The sequence below is a fragment of the Gekko japonicus genome, unplaced genomic scaffold (genome assembly GCF_001447785.1).
Source record: "Gekko japonicus isolate JY-2015 unplaced genomic scaffold, Gekko_japonicus_V1.1 scaffold241, whole genome shotgun sequence".
Lineage (NCBI taxonomy): Eukaryota > Metazoa > Chordata > Lepidosauria > Squamata > Gekkonidae > Gekko > Gekko japonicus.
In genome coordinates, this window is record NW_015160216.1 from 484539 (window position 1) to 507584 (window position 23046).

Below are 23046 nucleotides of genomic sequence, written 5' to 3' on the forward strand. Positions count from 1 at the left end.
CTATTCGAGATTTAGATCTTTTCCCAAAGCTTCTGGTGAGAACATGAGACAAAAAGTTGTAGAAGCTCTGGCAGACTTTTTAGGTATGGATAAAGATGATATAGATCCTGAAATGGATAAAGCTTATAGAGTTAATTCAAGATTTGCCACATTTTAAAAAGTGGCAAGAGATATTTTGGTGCATTTTGTTTGGAAAAACATAAGAGTCCGGGTCTTGCAACAAAATTCTAAAGTTAGATTCAAGATGGATACCGCAGACATTATTGTTCTGAAAGAAATTCTGATCAGGATTTTGCATAAGAGAAAAGATTATGCGTTTCTCACTAAAAAGCTTAAATAGGAAAAGAATTCCAATGGGATGTTAGAAGGCATAGTCTTTAATTTTCTCTGTCCAAAAGGCAAGAGAATTTCTGGAGAGACATAAAACAGAGTGGGAGGCAAAAGAGCCTTCAGGTCAAGATGATACACTGCAGCCTCAATGGGGGATGAAGAAAGAGGATCTTCACACAAGTATGGACTCTTCTACACCTGGAATGTTAACTATGGATTTCAAATACCTAATGTGGAATATAAATGGAGCCAATGCTCCCCCAAAAGGGAAAAATATTTTACTATTTGCAAAAATTAAGAGAAGATATTATCTGTCTACAAGAGACTCCTGTTAGAAAAAAGACATAAAGTATTTGGTACATAAAACCTTAGGGGAAGGATTTATTTTGGCTGTATGTTAAACCTCATTTAAAGCAAGAATTCATACTTACAGATGAACATGGTAGATATGTGGGGAGTGAAGTTATGATATCTGGGGTCAAGACCATGATGTTGGGAATTTATGCCCCTAATGTGGATAAAGGGACATTTTATAAACCATCAAAAGACTTATGAATTCCTGATGGGTGTTTAAAAGAAAATTTCAATAAAATGATGTATCGTTGGTACATGTCTCCAGATAAACTGGCTAAAATGTATAAAAATACCTCAAATGTGAGCAACATGAAGGGATATTTTAGCACATGTGGTGGACTTGCCATAAGGCCAAAAAAAATTGGATACAAACACACTTACAAATACAGAAGATTTTAAAGACTAAAATACAAATGAAACCAGAAACCTTTCTTTTGGGATTGATGGACAGACAACTTGAAAATAATCATGGAACTTTGTTTTTATATATGATAATGGTAGCAAGATTACTGTATCCTCTGAACTGGAAATCTCTGATGAATGGTTGTTAAAGTAGATGAATGGTTGTTAAAGATGTTGGAACTTACAGAGATGGCTAAATTCACCACATTGATTAGAGAAAAGACAATATCTACATTTATTACTAACTAGAATCCCCTTACTGACTTTTCGCTTGTAAGGGAACATAATGAATTAATTATTTGCAGATTTGATTATTAATGAGAATTTCAAATAGCTGAAGATTTGTTAAGGTAATTTTAGAATAAGTAATCGCTAACTTTAGCTTTAGTATAAATGATTGTATTTGTCTTTGCCGCTGAGAGATCGTGGAAGTTTTAATGGTATGTTTCTTTTTTTTTCTCTCTTTTTTTCGTCTTTACTTTTTTCTGGATTATTTTTATTTTCTTATTCTTTTTGGATTTTTAATCTTTGTCTCTCTCTGTCTCATATGACTTCTTTTCTCCTTTGACCTGATTTTCCCATTACAGGAATAAAACTAGCAGCTGCTCATACAAGGCAGTAGAGAGATCCAGATTCTATCATAGCTGTGATTTGGCAACAGTGGTTCTCCCATTCACCACTCTAAAGCAAAGTCAGAAGTTCATGATCTTTCAAACTCTGCTCTTCTGTATCAAAAATGAAAAAAAAAAGATCAGGGTTTTAAAAAAGACTCTGTATGCACTTCCTTGGAGAGAGGAGAAGGCTAAGAAAGATGGTGCACGTTTTGTAAATCAGACATAGTCCAGAGCCTGTAACCCATATTGAAGACCAGTCCAGGGAGGTAGTTTAAGGCTGGAGATAGACGCTTATAACAAACTTACAATGTGTTCACTGTTGTTATCACCATATTTTGGATTAGGGTGGGCACTGCAGCCAACCTGGAATGTGATCTCCACATGCCAGATGGGGATAGAGGTCAATGGAACACAGCAACTTTAAAAGCTGACATCATAACTCACTATTTATTGATGGAATAAAATTTTTTAAAACACAAACACAAGTTTTCATTGCAATATGCATTTATTTAGAAAATTCATGCCCATCCCTACTCTCAACACTGCCCCCCCTCTTAGCCCTCAGCTGAATGCAGACTTGTCCTGCGCTCCATTTCCTTGCATGTACACATGGTACTTTTACCTATCTAAAGGTATGCATAACAAGAGGACATGTTACTCTAGTATTCCTCTAGCTGTATAATGGCATCCTGCAGACTCCTGGCATAGCATATTCTTGGGAGAAAATAGCATTGAAGTTTCTTTTGTAAAACACATTTCCAGATCTCTTTGTACATTTCACAGTTATCAGACTCAGCAGCATTCAAATGAATGTTCCCCCGACTACCAGTATTGGTTCTTAGGGTGTTTTGACTGGTCTGACCGGTTTTACTAGATTATTTTCCCAGTTTAACCTCACTGTTCATTTGTCACTTGTGTCTTTTCTTTCCTTTTTCTTGCCATATAAAGCATTGTTTTAGACAGCAGACATTATTGTTAAGTGCAGTTTTTAATGTGAGATATACATTCTTTTCTTTCACTGTGTATGCATTGTAGGGAACCAGGATTTGCTTAGCTTTCTGACACATGGCCATAAGCACTACTTTAATATGTGAAATTCTTCCATTCATCGCTTTTTAGACCTTTGGTCAGTAATTTCCATATTATTCCTCATAGTACCTCATAGTGGGTGTCATGGAATTTGTCCTTTTGTCAAGAACAAATGATCTAACGTCCACATTGCATGAAATATCAAAGTTCATGAAGATAAATCCTATTTTTCACATTTGAGAAAGCTATTTCAGTATACGATTTCATTATAACTGCTTCATTGTACTGTTAATTCAGTGAGCAATCATCTTTTCAGGGCATTGGAGGAGGAGAGAAATCTGAAGCAGGAAATAAATATAATTATCCTCATTTTACTGCATTGGTGGGAACTTAGCATTTATGGATTCATGTCTCAAGACAGCCTGTACCAGAACAAATGGGATAGCATCTGAAGAATTCTTGTAAGAAGTCCTGTACAAGAACAATATTACACTTTTTCCCAAGAGAGTTGTCATGCCTTGAATTACTGAGGTTCCATTCCTGGGTGTAACATTTTTGAGAAACAGAAACAACCAAAACCTCAATATCTTTTTTTGGTTTTAAAAATGGAATCTATAATGTTAAGTTTTATTTTTGCAATCACTCTTCAGAATTGCCTACCAGAGACAGCTCATCAAATGGTCCTGTAGAATTAACAGTTCTAAAGAGTCCAGATGGGTTCATTTTTCTAATGATACTTGGAAGGAAAAAAGACCTTGGATTCAAGGCTCTACCTATCTTAGAGCGTTGAAAGGCTTCAAAAATATCAGTAACTTTTTCTCGGAATATTGCAGATCTGAGAACTTGGAACACAAAGATCTGAAGTCCCTGTAGGTTAAAGAAAAAAATCAGAATGCCATCAAATTGATGGACACTTTCCTGACCACTAGGAAAATAGTTAAATTCAAACAAGGCTACAATATTTAGTCAGTTTATCAATTAAAATATTTTCAGCAATTAAAGAGTGTCGTTAATTTTTAAGCAGCAGATTCTTTTTTAAAAAAGGTATATAGAAATTCTTGTAAAATCTACAGGTGGCAATTGTCATTTTAGAAAAAGCATTCAGTCCTTCATTCTTATCCATAAAACAGGGAAAATATGAAAGCACTTTCTTCAGAACTATTTTTATCACTATTAAATTTGATGTAATTAGCCATTACTCATATCAGTGAAAAGGTCCTTAAGCAGGTAGTAGCCTTAAATCCAGGTGATTAGAAGAGCAGTCACCTTTAAAACATAATGGGGCTTACAGAACAGATTAGATGTGTGCTTTGAGGTATTGTTCATGACGGGGCCTACCCTATCCTAACATGTCTGCAATTAAGTGTACGCAGACTTGGAAGAAAGGGCAAACTAGATGCAATGTTGGGAAATCAGTGAACTGGTCTTCCCAGCATTTGAAAAGGGGAAATAGTAACTTCACAAGACTCCAATTCAGGGGAAAGGGCTAAGGAGACCTTCCATTAATTGGAATAGCTCCTGCTTTTCCCCTTCCCATGCTAAAACATAGAAAAGGTGCACCTTTCTCCATCTCAGGGAGAATAACTGGGGGAAGGGGGTAATGTCAGTCTGCAAAACTACACAGGAGAGTAGCATTAAATTTCCTCCTATACCCACCCTACCCACATGACCAATTGGAAACCTTTAAAAAGCACTAGGATCTCTCACACTATGTTTAACCTCAAGTCTCAATGAAAGTATTAAGCCATGCCATTCCCTACTGAGACTGAAACAACTTCCCAGATACAATTTGTGCAGTGCTATAAGAATGCCTCGCTGTCTTGATTAGGAGTAACCATCCAGATAATAGTGCTATAAGAGTGCCCCTCTGTGTTAATTAGGAGCAACCATCCAGATAATAAGGCTCTCCTAAATATAGGCAAAACCTATGGCTCTGGAACAGGATTCTTTAATTTGTTCTCTGAAAACACTCGAAGATTGACCTAAAACAGTATCCTTGGGTAGGCAAATGGCTGTAAAAGTAAGGGCTTTTAAGCCAAGGCTCAGTCATCGAGTGGGGAGGACAACAATTACTGCAGAGTAACAAACCAGACTACAGGGATTTCTTAAATACATCCAAAAGTCATACAATATGTAAGTTCCCTGGGAACCCAGAAGCCAGAACCTTCCATTGAATAGTTAGCTGAACAAAATTCCATTCCAGTAGCACCTTAAATATCAACAGAATTTCCCAGGGTATAATAGGGTAGTCACCTACAGGTTTGGAAATACCTAGAGATTTGAGTGTGAACCTGGGAGAGCAGGGTTTAGTAGAGTTGCCAACCCCCCAAATGGGGCCTGGAGATCTCCAGATTACAGAGATCAGTTCCCCTGGAGGAAATGGCTGCTTTGGAGGGTGGACTCTATTGCATTGTACCAAGCTGAGCTCCCTCCCCTCCCCAAACCTAGCTGTCTCCAGCCTCCCTCCCCCTCCTGCTCTGCTCAGATTGTTGTTAATCCTCCTCCCCCTCCAGTAACCTACCCTGATTGGAATGGCATGATTTAAGGGGAGGGGGAGAATTTAATGAATAACATTATAGATTTAAGAAGATAATATTTATACCATACCTGTGTAGCACTGAAAAAACAGAACACATAAGTGAAAACTATGTTTGTTTTCTCATGGTCTATTAGCATCAGATATCCCAAGATCCAGGTGACTCCAAGGGTTGCTGCTATAGAAAGAGTTCCAAGTATGTTCTTCACAATGGACTTCTTTTTGGTGCTACAAAAATGAACGGTCAGTCAAATTTTTCAAAATTCTGTGGTATATCTCGTAGCATTTAATTTTGATAAACTTTGATTATTTGATTTAGTGCTGCAATCCAGAACTCTATGGGCTTTCCATCAACAGAAGCATCAATGTGACGTGACTTCACTGGGGAAGCAAGGCAATACGGCAAGTTGAAGCTGGCTGGGCCATGAAGTGGATACACAAGTGGATACACAAGTGGTGAGATGAATTTTTTGAAGAGGAATTATAAACATCTATATTTGGACTTTTCACTGTTTGAGGAATTTGACTTGGACTATTTCTGAAGGTGGATTAATACGACTATTTGTGTATTTGTACCATGTATTTTTGAGTTTCTATTACATTGTATTTTTGAAAAACTGCTCTATTTATATAGGTTTAGATTATCGTACTTATTAAATGTTGAATATATATTTTTCATTAATTTCTGCATGCTTTGATCTTTTGTATCTTTTTTATTACTTACTCCCTTCTGTGCTTCTCTGCTGTTTGGACGACCTGGAGATTGGCAACCCTATACTGTCTTAATCACTGTATTATCTACCACCCAACATAGACATTATGGGATTCACCACTGATGAATGGGAATGGCACTGACATGAGGGAAATTTCACATTACCCTCTTTAAGCCATTTTTAAGCCGTTATTGTACCGTCTTGGAGTAAACCAGTACAGGGCTGCCATTTCACACAGCCTTTCCCCTACCGGTAAGGAGCCGTCTCTGAAGCGGTTTGGCATTTCAGACTGCGCAGCTTTGTTTTCCCACCCTTTTTCGCCTGCGCGGGCGCTCCCCGCCCTTTAAAAAAATGTTTGTTTAAGAGCACTATACCACTATAGTACTATAGCACTATAACACAACACCAAAACAGCAATCCCATTGGAATGCCTGGACTCCACTGGGATACATGAGATGGCTACATCTGCCATCTGGAAACAAGGACCTCATTGGACAGCAGGCTTTGGCAGGAAATCAGGGCTTCAGTGATTGGTGTGACAGATGTTGCTAACCCAGCCTGATGTGCATCCATCCATGCCAAGAGGCAATTGGCTGGGAAGTGACTGGCACAGAGCTGGATCAGGTATAAATGGCAAGGAGGCAAACACCTTATCTTTGTGGGCTGAAGTTGGTGAGTGGTAGGCTTGTCTGGTTAGAGTAGTTTTGCTGGCAGATGTAGCCATCTCATGTATCCCAGTGGAGTCCAGGCATTCCAGTGGGGTTGCTGTTTTGGTGTTGTGTTATAGTGCTATAGCGGTATAGCGCTCTAAAACGAATGTGTTTGTTTTTTTTAAGGATGTAGATTGCCCATGCGGGCGAAAAAGGGTGGGAAAACAAAGTGATGCAGGAGGAAACGCCACGGGGCATTTTACACAGCACCCCGTAGCACTTCAGAAACAGTATAGAAAAGTAAAGACCGCTTGGAAGCAGTTTGCAGGCAAAACGGTTCAGAAACACTTCCCTAACGGGACAGAAGCATTTCTGTCTGAAAGTGGAAATATATTCCGGTAGGGAACCATTACTAAAATGGTTCTGTCTGAAATGTCAGACCAGAAACCATTAGGGAACAGTTCCTGAACTGGAATATATTGGCTGTCTGAAATTCCCCATGAAAGTTGGAAAAGCACTTAGGGTGACATTCATTCTCAATCATTTACTAATCAGGTACTCAGTGAATGCTTGCCCCATAAATACATCTTATTTTAACGGAAGAACCTTCTTTCTAGTGTTTTGAGTCACTGCAGTAAAAAGATGTAGCTGTTTCACATAAAATACCTTGTCAGTTCCTTGTTTTCCTTCCATAGCACAGAAATAATGATCTTCCCAAACATAATAACATTGAACAGAAGGATGAATGCCACAGGTAAAAGGAATGCCCATAACAAAGGTTTCTCAACGGAGAAGTTCTGATGCGAATCAAGGGCTGCGAGCCAGCAACTTAAATATTAAAAAAGATCATTCCAGAAACTTTTTAAGTTAGAAATTGCATTGTCATATTAATATATATACACATCAACTTTTGTCACAGCTTTTCTATTAACATAATATTGTCCATGTAGGGGATGAATGAACTTCTAGAATGGAATACCACAGCCAATCATCATCACTAATTCTATACCATTTTTTTTTTTAAATTAAGGAATCAAGATACAATAAACCACATTGAAGTTTTCTAGGAAACTGGCAACCATTTTTTAGGATGTGATCAAGACTCAGGTTTCATGAAGTAGTCTGTGTTCTGTGGTTGTGCACATAATGCCAAGGCTGCATTCAGATGGCACAATAAACTATGATTTGTTTAAGCAATAGCTTGTTGTACAAACCCAGGTTAGTCTAACCAGAAGCATGTAACGGCAGTTTGGTTTGTAAATCTGTTGTTACCTGCCCTGAGCCCTGCTGTGCAGTGGCGGGAGGGCTATAAGCCAAAGATAATAAATAACATAAAAAATGTCAATTGGTCTGTTCTGCCTATTCCCACCTCCAATCAGAATTGCTGCATGCAATCCCAAGCTCCTTTGCATTGCCAGGCTGCTGGAAAAAGTTCACAATGTATATAGCCCACTTGCCATTGTTCAACTGCATTAAATGGAAGGGAGAGAAGAAGTCTAGGGCAAGCCAAGCCTTTTCCTTCTTGCTGCTTGCATATTTCTTAAAGTTCTTGATGTCAATCAAGACGATACTCTTCCACCTACTTTTCCCTATCCAAGACATTCTAAAGATAGCTTTTTAAATCCAGCAGGTATATGTCTTGCCAGATTCTGCATGCAATTCAACAGATTCTGGCTAAATGGTCTGATTGGCTTCCCAAACTCGAGAAATTTACTTTTGTCTCCCCGAGAGGTTGTAGTGTAATCAATTATGTTTTAATTTCTCCCTCACTGAAACCGCATGTCAAAGATTTTACAATAGATGATTTTATTATTAGTGATAATTTCCCTCTCATTTTAACTCTTCAAGTTGGTCCTCATACTTATCCTTCTTGTAACCTGATCTCACAACTCTCTGAGACTGTTTTACTACCTAGAATCCCTTGGAATGATCGTATCACAGGGAAAACTCAACAACTTTTTAAATCTAGCCCTCTTCTGGAGTATAGATCTTCTCTAATAGATGTATCTAATCCCATAGCAACTATAACAGTTTATAACACTCTAATACTTCATATATCTGAGTCACTGTGTGTAAAATCTGACACCTTAAACAAAAAAAATAATAACTTTGCAAACCCTGTGAATCCTTGGTTTGATAAGGAATGCACTAGTCTTTTTCCCTTGTTATTTGGAGTACCCCAGTGGCAGCTAGCCAAAGGGGGTGGGAGAGCAGGGAGAAGAGGAAACAAAGGGGAGGGTGCAGCATACACATCCCTTGCTCATGCACTTGACCAAGTCGGTGGCAACTGGACACCCCCTCCACAGGTCACAAGTGATGTTAACCGCAATTAAGCAAAAAATGCAGGTTTGGGTTATAGATGCAGAATGCATACACAAAAATAAACTACAGAAAAAAGAATAGTGCAGAGGGCAGGGACACAAAATACAAAGTTAACCTTAAAGGCTCAACTGCTCGAATTCTCCAGAGTAAGCTATAGTGAGCTGTTAGTGCAGAAAGGGCCCCAGAGTCAGATAACTGTGTTCAACCTTCCCTATGCCCCTTGTGGTTGCACTCAGAACTGCAATAGATTTTTTAAAATGCGTTCATGATTCAGCAATGGACACCAGCTTCAGGGGCTTTCCAGCTGCTTCCTTCCCCCCCCCCCGAATTTTGTCCCCCCCAGTCCCTCCCCCATTGGCTCTGAGCTCAGACTAGCCAAAGTTGCCTGGATGAATTTCAACTGGTGCAGCCTGAGGATGTAGACAAATTGTTTGGTGAACTGCAACATTGAGGCTTGCTCATCTTCACTTATTACATCAAGCTGAAGGAGGGTCACTGGCTGACCTATTTATGTTAAGATGGGACAGTTTCAAGAAGAAGGCAGTTGTGAGGTTCCTCCTGAAGAGGTCTTCCTTGGAACCAAATAATTTGAATAATTACAATCTAGTGGTAAATACTGCCTTTTGGTGAACAATGCTTGAGCAACTGGATGTGGGTTGTGAAATTCCAGACTTTCTTGGATGAAAGGGATTATCTAATGCTCTAATTTTACAGAATGCACATAAGATGTATAGATAAACCAATGAGCGATCCCCAAAGAGATGAAATAATTGTGTAGAATGAACAGGGGTCTATATAAAAATGCCAAGTACAAAATGCCCTCTCATTCAAAGGAAATTCAACTTGACAACATTACCCCAGGAATATTGCATCACTTGAAGAAGTGAGGGTGTGAACCACTATTATAAATACATATATATGTACTTACAATTCTTCCTGGCGGTAGTTTGAGTTACTGTAGGTTGCTCCCAGTGTTATGCTAACAAATAATGCTGGGACTCCTAACAAGAAAAAAGAACAGCAACAGGAATTCATTATTCAATCTAACTGCAAAAACGTATTACCACCTAACTCTTCGAAGTTTTGCAAGTGCTAGTTGAATAGGATTTTGACCACTGGTGTTTGAATTTACGACCTCTACATTTTGAAGAACTAGTGAAATTTCGGCAAAAACAGAAGAAAGATAACAAAGTTGCTACTAGCAAAAAGACTGGAAAACTAATAAAACTAGCCCGAACTCTCCTTAGAAGCTAAAATGACTGAACTGAGGCTATTGTACTTTGATCACATTGTACTTTGATCACATTGTACTTTGATCACATTGTACTTTGATCACATTGTACTTTGATCACATTGTACTTTGATCACATTGTACTTTGATCACATTGTACTTTGATCACATTGTACTTTGATCACATTGTACTTTGATCACATTGTACTTTGATCACATTGTACTTTGATCACATTGTACTTTGATCACTGGAAAAGACAATGCTAAGAAAAGTTGAAGGCAACAGGACAAGAGGAAGACCCAACATGAGATGGATTGACTCAGCCAGGGAAGCCACGAGGGCCCTCAGTTTGCAAGACCAGAGCAAAGCTGTTAACAATAGGATGTTTTGGAGGTCATTCATTCATAGGGCTGCCAAAAACTGGAAGTGACTTGACAGCACTTCACACACACACACTAAACATCTCACAATCAGATTTTTGATTCAAGAAGTCTGGGGTGTTGCAATAAAATAAAATTTGTCAGAAGTGGTTCAACTAAGAGCTGATTGTATAAAAACATTTATACATAGCTGGAAGTCTTTTTTTAAAAAATTTTGGAGGAAGGATTAAATATGACATTAGACTCGTATAAATGTGAGCCCAGCCTCACATTTACATTAAATAGGATAATGGAAATGAGTACATAGTCAAAACTGAATGTTAAATAATTGTTATATCAACAGGCTTTAAATGTTGTATTTGTAATATTGTAATGATTGTTTAAAATTTTATTGTTGTGAGTTGTTTCAAAATTTTAAAAGTTGATTTAACATGGTATTGTTACTATACATTTTTCTTTTGAAATTTAAAAAAATTAAAAGATGTTACACCAATATTTTGACAGCAGCATGATGAATAGACAGTGGGAAGCCTAGTGATGTACCCATGTGTTTGGATTACTTGTTTCATTTTCTGTCGAGCAAACAAATACGCTAGACAATGTGTCCAAATGTACAGCACCTGGGATTAAAAGGTCCATCAGATCAGTTTGAGTGCCCTCCGAAATGTCAGTTATATTGGAAAGGTTTCTGAATTTGCATGGGAATGCCCTTATCCCCTGCTCCCCTTTGAGTCAGCTGTAACCCTGATTTATTCTGAATACATCACTGTGGCTGTCACAGTTCAACAAAGGAAGAACTTGCAAGAGAATGAGAAGGATTTTCGTTCTTACCCCATCCAATTAATGACATGGTTGTATTATAATGTCGAAATAGATGCTGCTTAGCTTTTATGAATAGCAAGTACATTTGTACAGCATTAAGAGCAGTCCACATAAAAGTTGCCAGCAAGAAATAATGCAGTAAGGCAGCTACAGCCGTACACCAGTCATTTGTAGGAGGGCCTTCCATGTCAGACTGGAGCATGATGTTGGCAGCAGAGTTTTCGTCAGCATTCATGTTGGCATTTGTGTTTTCAATTCCAGAAACAAAGATTATGTTAAAAATCAGCATAGCTGAACAGAGGCTCACATCCATCAAGGTAACAAAGGTTTTCCGTTGTTTCCTTTTGCTGAGAGTTCATTGTAAGTTTCCAGGACACCAGAAGCAAAAACAGAGGTTAAATATTGAGTTTTAACTCATACACTGCTTTGTAGGCTTTGTCATCATGCTGGCCATAGAAAAAGGATTCCCTGTATTGTGACCCTGGAAAACTTTTCCCTCATTACAAAGAAGTTCAGGACAGATACATTTGCTTCTTATCTATTCATTTCTGTGAGCTAAGGGTTCTTCCTCTCCCCCACCCCAATATCTTGCATCTTCCCAAAATATAAATGTCAAGTAACCTATTTTCTAGTATATTAAGTGCCTTCAACTTTCAAAAATTAAAACTTACCATTATAATTATGGAAAACGCTGCCTGCACACCATTGTCACTTGGCTTTGGAACCCCCATTTTAACACAGCAGTAATTCAGTTCAATATCCTGAATAATCTCTTTACCTCATTGCTCACCATTTGGAGACTAATGAAAAACATGCTAATCTTAAGAGTCAAAGGTTTACTTTAGGCAAATGCAGAAATATAGGTATATTCAATACTCTTTACTCTTTTCACTATTGTCTTTATCATAGAGACAGGAGAAAATCTTATTGCATCACCTGGAAGTGATGTCAAATCTCCCTGAAACTCCACCCTTGCCAGGACCCCCCCCCCCTCAAATTTCCCAGTATTTGCCAGTGCAGGATGGGAAGCCTACTGACCAGTGCTTCTACTCTTATGTCATTTTATGATGAAAAGTGCCATCATGTCACAGCTGACTTATGGTGATCCATTGGGTTTTCAAGGCAAGCAATAATCAGAGGTGGTTTGCCACTGCCTGCCTCAATGTCACACCCCTGGTATTCCTTGAAAGTCTTCCATACAAATACTGGGCACAGCCAACCTTGCTTAGCTTCCAAGCTCTGATGAGATTGGGCTAGCCTGGGCTATCCAGGTCACGGCCATGCCATTTTACAAGCAGTTATCAACCTCCTTAAGGTGAAAAATGCTAAAGTATTTTATTTCACCATCAAAATTTTAGCGAAGATTTAAGATCTTTGATTAGTGAGCCTATGTTGACTTGATGCATTTTAAAGATGTTATATTCCTCCCTATCCCTCCCCCACACACACACTGTAAATCTGTTCTTTGACCCCCTGATCTCTAAGCAACCATATCGCAGTCAAGGGTCGGTGCCATTCTTATCTTTCAAGGAAAGTGTAAAAGGTTTGTTTTCTTTATGTACCTCTTAGGAATGTGCTCTAAACAGAAGGTAGGGTGAATTATGTTTAAGAGCACAATGGCTGAACCTTTTTTTCCAAATACCAGGCCCTGACCTTTTGCCTGTTTTATTCTATAAAGGAAGAACTTTGAATCTTGTTCAGTATACCATCTTGTTTGTGAGTCTTCAGCACTCAGATGAGCTCACATCAAGAATGATCCCCAAACTCTGGCTTCCATAGACTCCACCACAAAATCTCCAGGAATTTCCCAACGGGGAGCTGGCAACTCTAGTCAGGATTGGCCTCATTGTATTTATTTCCACAACAGGCCTTATTCTTAGTTCTTAATAAAATTGTATGCTCTGTCAGCAAAATCCTTGCGTGAATCTTCTCTCTCCCAGATTGATCTCGGAGAAGGGGGGTTGTGCTGGGTTTTAGAAAACTCCCCTAACAAAATTCTTTTTGAAAACTGTCTGGAAACTACAGCTGGTCCAAAATGTGGTAACCAGGCTACTGCTGGGGTGGGATATATGGATCATATCACTCTGGTACTATAAGAACTGCACTGGCTGGCTGTCCATTTATTTCTGCACGGAGCACACTGCACAGTCAATAGGAGAGCCAGAAATTGCCAATACGCTGAGTCCACTCTAAGTGACTTGGGGCCAGGATTCTTGAAGCACTGCCTCCTAACATACTGTCCAACCTACCAGCTAAGATCTTTCTTACAAACCCTGCACTCTGTGCTTCACCTTTAGAGGTGAGGTGGGTGGCAACAAAGTACAGGGCTTTTTCAGTGGTGGCACCTTGATCATAGAATGCCATTCCTCTTCAGTCTTATCTGGTATCTATCCTACTCTGCTTTAGATGCCAAAACAAAATTATTCTTTTTACCCAGACTTTTGACAGCATTGTTAAGACTCTGCTTCTAGCCTGTGAACATTTTTGTATGAGACTCATAAACTGCTGCATGTTTTACACTGTTTTTATGCTCTGGCTGAGTGTTTTTTTAATGCTTGCTTTTAAATTGACTACTTTTATGGGGTTTTACATTTTACTTTGTAAGCTACCTTCAAGGGGTTCTCTGGAGAGGTGGAATTTAAATTTTTTAAATAAATATAAATAAATAAATATACACATTTGAGCTTCATAAAAACTTCTGGGGAGCATTGGAATGGGAGAGCACAGTTCAAGAAACACCAATCCAAGATGCATTGCAAGGTGTATATCATAACATAACATGTATGAAACAAGTTGTGCAGATCTTTAGATTTTCCCTAAGAAGAGATATGTATTGCACATTTATTCTCATACCTCGTAAAGAGAGTATGAGGCATGCAAATGCAATAGGAGTCAAAATGTGTGACTTTCATTTTCTGTCCTCACTGAAAAACATTAGAGGTGGGGATTTCCAATGAAACCCTCCACCTGCCTCTGCCTAAATCCCAAATATAAGTGATCCGTCAGGATACGTGGGAGGGGGATGTCCATTTATAGTTTAAAGAATTGATAAGTGTTTTTCGCCTCCCCAGCAGTCTGTTCATACCATCCTTAACCCTTCCTCAACTCTTTCCTTACCTGATAAGAACGTGAAACACAGTGGTACAAGTCAAGCCAGCAATGGACAAACCGCAACCAATATATGTAAAAATCTCTAGAGGCCTTGCATATTTATAATTGATCCTGAAGCTCTGTAAAATAATTGTATTCCTTATTAGTCATCTTCATAAATTTTCTTTGCACATATGGATAAACTAATGTATTTCCACATGTTTGTTTTCCTGGGTATAACCTACACAAGTTAACTGTGCAATCTTATACAGATTACTCCAGTATAAACCTACTGTAATCAAGCTTAGACTGGAGTAACTGCATAGGATTGTACTGAAGGAAGATCATAAAGTGTGGGTGGGAGCTCGCACCATAATATTGCTACATGTAGTACAATATTATGATGAAAGGTATCTGTTGTAGCTGTAGCAGGAAAAAAATAAGAATTATTTTTCTCTTATGAATATATATAATTAAAAGGAGGGTGGATCTGAAAACCAGCACCAGTGGGAAGAAAATGGAGCTCATTTCTTACCAAGCCTTTATTTGTAAGGTGCTCAGAAACCCTCTAGATTAGAGTCAAAATCCACTAGCCAGAAATCATTAAATCATTTTAAAAACCATTAAACGTTTTTCCCAACAGCTCCCATCCCCCAAATTCAACTGAGTAAAGGGGAAGATTAGGGTTGTTTGAAAATAAAGCTTACTGGCATGTATGCTTAGTTACTTACATGGAATTCAGTCTAAATCCCATTGAGATTAATGGTAAAACTGACATTTCCCCCTTGCTCTAATCAAGCTGATTAAAATATGCATTTTATCTTTGCATCCTTTGCAAACATTCTTTACAACACCCCTCTCACCTTCTAACTGGGATATAAAGACTCAGAGATCTTCATTCCTACTTGTGTCTGATGAAGGGGGGCTCCACTCTCAAAAGCTCATACCCTGAAGATCTTGTTGGTCTCTAAGGTGCTACTGGACTCGAATCTAACTGTTCCACTGCAGACCAACATGGCCACCTTCTGAAATCATTTAATCCCGTCCTCCTCATTCCATCTCTTGCCTTTCTATACATGATCTTTTCACACAGAGCATTTCCAGTGGTTTGGGTGCTGAACTGCAGTGGTTTTCTCCACGCTGTCATGTGGGTCTGCCTGCGGACACCTCCTCAGATGAGGAAGAGATGGAGGAAGCTGGCCCCAGCCCCTGGATGCTGCAGGAAGACCTGCTGGGCAAGGTATTACTGGTAAACTTGTTCAAGTAGATTCAGTTCACATTCAGGTAGCAGTCAAGAGAAGAGAGAGAAGCCTAAAGAGTACTTTCCCCATCACAAATGGCCAGTTTGTCCAGCATCATGTGAGGGCGTTGTATCTACAGGAGAGACCTGTAGAACCATCTCATTCAAGGAGATAATAACTATACACACTTAGAGTAATGTAGTGACCCGCAATGTCCAGGCATGCCGAGTCACTCACTCCAACAGGTAGCAACTGCCTCAGGGGCAGAGGAAGAGTCTCAGGCCAAAGTCTGCCTTCCATGCCCTCAGTCCCACAACCCGGGATCTGAAGCTGAAGGAGAAGCACTGCAGCTGACAACCTCACCCCCAGGGTCACCAGAGCCTTTTGAATGCTGGAGAAAGCAGGGCTGGAGGGAGGTACAGAACTGGCACCATAGCATAGAGTTGGCAGCCAAGTACCGGTCCACCTCTGCCTGTGAGCTTGAGTCACCACAGGATATGGGTTGGTGGCAGCCCTGTAGGCTGCTCAACCATTGATGAATTGCACCTGTCCCTGATGACTCAGAAGGTTGATGAGTTGCACCTGTTCCTGAATGACTCAGCAGGGTTTTCCTGATAAAAGCATCCAGGAAAGGGTGAAGCAGCATGGAAGCAACTTGTCCATAGCTTTCATCTGCCTGCTTTGGTTCTGTGGCTTTTTCCAGACTACAGCATGTTTGACCTTCTGGACTGTGACCTGGCTTGTACTCTTTGAGTTTTTCTTCTGGTTTGATGCTTGGGCTTCTGAATACCTGTGCTTTGACCCCTGGACTGTGTTTGGACTCTATGCTCGTTGCCTTCTGCCCCAGGTACCTGCCTGAACCTGGGCATGAGATTTCTCAGAATGATTTTTTCCCACTTCTGTGGTTCCCTTGTAGTTCTTCTATGCTTTCTCAAATCAGATGGTTAGAGAAAGCATGGAGGAATGACAAACACACCACAGAAATGGGAAATGATGTCAGGAGGAAGCTCAGAGAAAAACCACTGCTTTTTGGCATCCAAGAGATAGTAAAAGATAGGGGAAACCTCCATGTGAAAAGATCCATTCTGAGTTGGTAATTACAGTTTCAGGTGTATGTGCAGTTATGCCTCACGTAGGAGCAGGTGTGGGAAGTGGCATATACCTGCAAACAGCAGAACAAGGTGGGTTTTTTAAGGTAGTAGTTCTATGAAAAGAGTACCCTACCATTAATATTGCAAAATTAGTTGTGTGATTACAGCTGCATCCCAGTAACTTTGGTGAGTTTTTCTCTTTTATGCAGCCTGCCGTATCCCAGTCGTTTAGTGAGTAATTCCAAAATACACATGCATAATTGTATAGCTGAAATTCTGATCTGTTATACTGCAGATTGGGGATAAAAAAAACAGGTTAATAGTAATAGATTGAGAAAATTTTGCAACTTTGTTCCAACCAAAATAGATTTGGCTGTAATGCTTGCTAGATCACCACATGAACATTTATCCTAGGGTTACTATTCATGAATGCAGCAAGTCTTGCATTGATGTGAAGCATTCCTACACTCTTCCACCTCTATGTAGGTGATAAAGCTGGCATGAATTGGCATTTTCAGTAGATTTGTGTCAACTTTAAGTGGTGGTTAGTTGATGGCCACTTCACATAGGCCCTAAATAGTGGTTAGTTGAGGATATTTTTCTATGGTTAGTTGATGGCCACTTCACATAGGCCTTAAATAGTGGTTAGTTGAGAGTGTCTCATACAGGATATTTTTCTTTGCAAAAATTATAAAATCAGTTGGATCCCAAGGATGAGTCTGTGGATGGAAGTGGGACATTTTCATCAATTTCCCCCTTCCATGGCAGACCACCAATTCCTCCTTCATGTTATTCCTGGGGTACCTTGTTCCCCAGGAGCAGCATGAAGGGACATTTGGGTCTGCAGTGGGAGGGAGTAGTGAGAAAGTGATGTTCTGCTGACAGAAATCATTCCACCATCGGCTATATTTGGCAGTACACAAATCTATGTGACAAATACCATTCAAAATGAAGGTGGCACAAGTACATTTTGCAGGATATATTTTGTTGTTACTGACAAAAGCTTCCCAGAACACACAACAAAACAGACGTTTCTGTAGTAATTACACATAATGGAGTACACTTGTATACATGGGTTTTTCCTGCATGGATTTATGCCCTTCTAAGGATAATGTATTATATATTTTTTTAAATTACTTTATTGTTAACTACACAAAAAAGAGCAATCCAAAAATAAAGCTATTATAATATTATTGACCGGTATTCCCAGAAAACCTGGGTTAAACCTAAATTTTCATACACCCACAAAACAACTCATATTGACACATGTTTGCAATAGCCTTACAATTTTAACCAAATTCTGTAATCATTTCTACACAGAAGAACTTCATTGTGTCTCAGAAACCCAATAATTGGCTTCCAGATTTCATCATAATCACAGGGTGAAAAAGGCAACTGAGAACTAACAAAGAAAGAATTGTTTACTGTTTTCCCCATGATATAAACATCCCAAAGTTTGTCAAACCAGGCATCTATGGATGGCCTGTTTGTTTTTTTCCAATTGGCTGCAATCACCTGTCGTGCAGCTGCAATCAATATCGAGACTAAGGAACACTGACTCTTTTCCATTGAATAATCCGGCTATAGATCAAAAATAAAAAGGTCTGGAGACATAATGAGAGAAATGTCTACCATTTGTGAGATCTTATCAGCAACTGTGCACCAAAAGGATTGGATAATGTATTATATGTATTTATTTATTCATTCATTCATTCATTTGATTTATACCCCGCCCTCCCCACAAAGCAGGCTCAGGGCGGCTTACACTGATAATACATGAATAACAATTAAAATCCACATAAAATCATCTAAAAACAATTCAATTATACATAATTCATAAAGTGCTGGTGCTGATTAATTAGTTGTTTCGGATGGCTTGCTTTAAGAGTGTACACAGAGGTCTAACATTCATTCTGCCTATGATCTTCTTAGTACAAGGGCAGCACAGGCTAGATGCAGCAATTCTGAATGGTTCTATTCTCATTGGACTAATCTTCTGGCTCTCTAACTGTGAAGTGGGGCCTCCCTTGGGGATGTGGAACCCTCAGGGATGTTGCTGCAAAATCTGAAGAAGGGATAGGATCTTTAAGAAGTCAGAGCTTTCCCTTTCTCTCTCCATCAGCCAAGACACTGAAGGGGCTGATGTGTAAAGTTTTGTTTTGAAAAACCTGTGGGTTTAAAGCTAACTTAATATTATTGAGCATGGTTCCGTTAACGTTGCTGGAAATGATTCGGTTACTGTAGTTTTCTTCTAGTTCAGTTTTATAAATTTTTGATGGGAAAAGTTTGTCATTTTGGTACAGTACAAAGCCAACTCTCTCTGTTCCAGTTAAATCTGGAAGTAGCAAATGAAATTCAGTCAATGCAGAGAAACATACAATAATAGTAGTAATAGCATTTATTTTAGTGTTCAAAGCACTTCACGTACACTATTATGTTGTAATCCTTACGAGAACTTTGTAAAATAGACTAATTATAATTCCCATATTGCAATTAAGGGAGGGCCTGGGGCTTAGAGAGAATGGCTTGCTTAATACCACTGATGGCGCCATCCTAAGCAAAGAGATTCTCCTAAACCCACTGGTGTCAATGGACTTTGAAGGCTGTAATGCTGCTTAGGATAGCACTGGTAGCAGGCCTGTAGCCATGGTGGTGCACAAAGGGGAACGACTCCACCAATCATTAGTCATGTCCCTCTGATCAGCACTAGGGGTTGTGAAATCTGTCACAAGTCTTCTGCCAATGACAGAGAGCATTTGCTTCCCTCCTCCCACCTCCCTTCCCAGGCTTTGCCAATGAGGGAAAGATTCTCTTTCCAAGCCCACTGGGGGGGGGGCTGACAATGGGCAACGCCCCACCCTTGATTTGGCCTGCCCTCCCTCACCAAACAGCCATGCCTTTTTTGTTTTCCTTCCCCCCACCACCTTTGCTTCCCAGTGAGGCGTGAGCCAAGCCAGAGCCTCATGAGCACAGGAGGAGAAGCAGGGGAGGTGGGCCTCTCTAGAGCTGGGTGTCTCTAGAAAGAAAGCTGAGTGGAGGGGCAGAGCATCTGGCTGCAGGCACCGCAAGGGGGGTATACTAAAAGGAATGACAAAATTGTCCACTGGAAACAACTGGAGAGGCTTGAAGGCCCATGGAGATAATGGGAACCAGGAATGACAATTGAACTGCAAGCAAAACTCCATTGAAATACATTGCAGCACAAAAAAGTTGCAAAGAAAAAGCAGAATGTGTTATTCATTAAGGTCTCTGGGAATACTCTGGTACTGGAATGACAGCCCCCAGAGGGCTCTGGGACTGGAAAGATGGGGCACAGAGTTGAATGACAGCCCTGAGAGTAGCAGGTGTTCTGGGAATGGAATGACAGGGCACAGAGTGGAATAACAGTCCCTAGCAACAGAATCTGTGCTCTGGGACTGGAATGACAGCCCCTCATTTATAATAAAGTAAATAAATAATGATGTGCTCACCACCACTGTACTCATTTGCCGTCGGTCCCCCCCCACAAAATTTTATGGCTATGGGCCTGACTGCCAGTCAACTTGTGACGTCCCAGTTCACATTGCATTCTCTTAGCTACCATTCCACACCAGCTATATTCCCATAATGTGTATTTGTTTATTGTCTAGCAGACCAGCTGCCTTCACTGAAGTGAATGGGGCAGCTCACAAACCCAAGAGCCCCCCTGAGGCACACGTGGAGCTCTGATAGAAGTAAATGTGTTTTATAACCTGTTCCACAGGTAGTTTTAAATGTTAATAATTTGTAATGTATATAATTTTCTATCTTATTTTCTTCTTTAAAAATAAATCCCCCCTCCCATGATTTATTAACTGTATCTGCGAGACAGGGAATGGATACGTACTGGTACTTGTAATATTGATGAGTATCTGGATTTCTGTACGATCATCAGTTTTCAAGCCAGTAGCCTGTTCACTAACTTTTATTCGGTCAGAAACCAAACTGTCAGTTGATCCTGCATACAACAGTATAGCCCCAAATTGTATTAGATTACACAGAACTCTGTTGCCCATACTGCTAAATAGATAGCTAGATAACTAGGTGAACTAATGCAGGAAACTCACCCTTCATCGCAGAAAAAAGAACTGTAGTTGAGGGCTCCTGGGGAGAAATTATGCGAACTGCAATGTTGGACTGCACCACCTCTGTAGCAGAACTGTTACTCACAGAGAAATTTTGGATTGCCATTGTGAGGCTGCATTAAAATAACCAAATGTAATTATGCCAGCTATAAACAAACAATCACTACTCGTAGGAGTTCAAAGTTCTATCCACGGAGTCAAAACCTACCCAAACATAATCTGAATTTTCCAAAACCATTCTTTCCCATTCCACGGCAATAAACAAAGTTGTCATTTTCGTTTCGGTCTCCTTCTTGATTCTTATTAGCAGACAAAGTTATTCCACCTTAATTACCATGGCAGGGGTGCAGTGAACTGTACCTCCACAGCACTCTTGAGGCAGGTGGGGATTTACTTCTGAACATTAGCATAATTTACCACAGGTGACACTCTAGCCTATTTTAGGCTACCTCTGGCCACTCAGATATCTGAATTTACCCTGTGGTGTGGATGTATGGTAGGGGGTTAGTCCTCAGATCCCCCCCAAATAAATACAAAGTACATTTTGGGTTTTATTAAGTATTGTATATTGTCACAAAATAAAAACGTTCATGGTTCCTTCTGCTAAAACTGCTGCCCAGCACAGTGATGCATCCTGGGCTCTTCTAAAATGCCTTCTACTCCAGTGCACAAGAGAAGAAGGAAGTGGGCACCAGGAAACACATTTAGTGGACATCATGGCATCCAAGGTGCCACCCTGGGGATTGCTGATGTACGATAGGACCCAGAACCAAGCATAGGAAACAGATGATGCATCTGCCTTTGCCACCTAATGTATGTTATACTGAAATTAAAATAAAATGCAAAAAAACTAATTTTAAGGTAGCATCTTAAACATATCCAACAAGAAGCAAGTTTCACTTAATGGGACTTATTGTTGAGGAAGCATGTTTATAGTGCCGGTGAAGAAAACAGCATAGTTCAAATGTGAACACATACTTTTCCTATGAATTACATATTTAAATCAGGAAGCTGTTATTACCTTTCTATAGAGCTAGTGAGGTTTTTATCGGATAAATTAAATTCAGTCTTGTTGGCATCTAAAATCTGGCTTACTGTAGTCACTGCAGCAACCATCGCCTGCCCAGATAAAAACATGTTTGTTTTTTAAAAGACCTTCATTTTATATGACGTATTACCCAGTTTTTAACTGAATGAAAAATTATTTCTTTATTTTAAAACATTTTTATGCCACCTTTCCACTCAATCATGGTCTACGAGGCAGTGAACATAAACACATTTAAATATTTAAAAGTATAGATTCAACTAAAAATACATAAACAACAGTACAAGGAGGGGGGGAAACATGAGTGGGGGTATGCCAGATGAAACAAAAAAGTCTTCACCTGCTGGCAAAAGACACTGATAGAGGGAGACAGATGAATCTCCCTGGGGAGGGAGTTCCAAAGTTTTGGTGCCATGACTGAGAAGGCCCTTTCTCAGGCTGCCACTTGTCTGGGTTCAGATAGCGGGGGCAACCGAAGCAGGGCCTCCAAGGATGACCGAAGTAAGTAGGTAGGTTCAGATGGGAGAAGGTGATCCTTAATGTATCCCAGAAGATCAATACCAGCACCTTGAATTGAGCCTGGAAGCAAACTGGAAGCCAGTGTAGGTGGAACAAGACTGGAGTGATATGGACCTACAACTCACTCCAGTCAACACTTTGGCTGAAATATTTTGTACCAACTGTAGCCTACTGTCTTCAAGACCAGCCCTACATGGAGTGTGTTACAGTAATCTAATCTAAATGTTACTAGGGCATGTACCACAGTGACAAGAATTTTTCTATCCAGGAAGCCAAAGCTGCTGAAAAGTACCCCTGGCCACCACTGCCACCTGTTTATCCAACATACATTAAGGATCAGCTTCTCCCATCTGAACCTACCCGCTCACTCCAGCCTCGGTCCAGGAGCACCCCAAGGTATGAATCTGCTCCTTTAAGAGAAGTGCAACGCAATCCTAAACAGGGGTTAATCCATTTCCTGGGTCAGACTTTCCATGCACCAGTAGCACCTCAGTTTGGTAAGACTGAGTGGCAACATTAAGGATCACCTTCTCCCATCTGAACCATTTCCTGGGTCAGACTTTCCCTGCACCA

The 23046-nt window shown here is 39.9% G+C and overlaps 1 protein-coding gene across 1 annotated transcript; it reads right to left on the minus strand.

Moving 5' to 3' along the window:
- ADGRG7 (adhesion G protein-coupled receptor G7) lies at nt 1–22025 on the minus strand. The gene is made up of 12 exons (XM_015410587.1): nt 21931–22025; nt 20892–21022; nt 20672–20782; nt 18975–19141; nt 16940–17095; nt 14502–14614; nt 11394–11725; nt 9879–9951; nt 7295–7456; nt 5337–5493; nt 3503–3596; nt 1–107 (listed from the first exon to the last, which is right to left on the minus strand). The coding sequence occupies exons 1-12, from the start codon at nt 22023–22025 to the stop codon at nt 1–3; spliced, it is 1698 nt and encodes a 565-aa protein (XP_015266073.1).
- Between the last annotated feature and the right edge of the window lie 1021 nt (nt 22026–23046).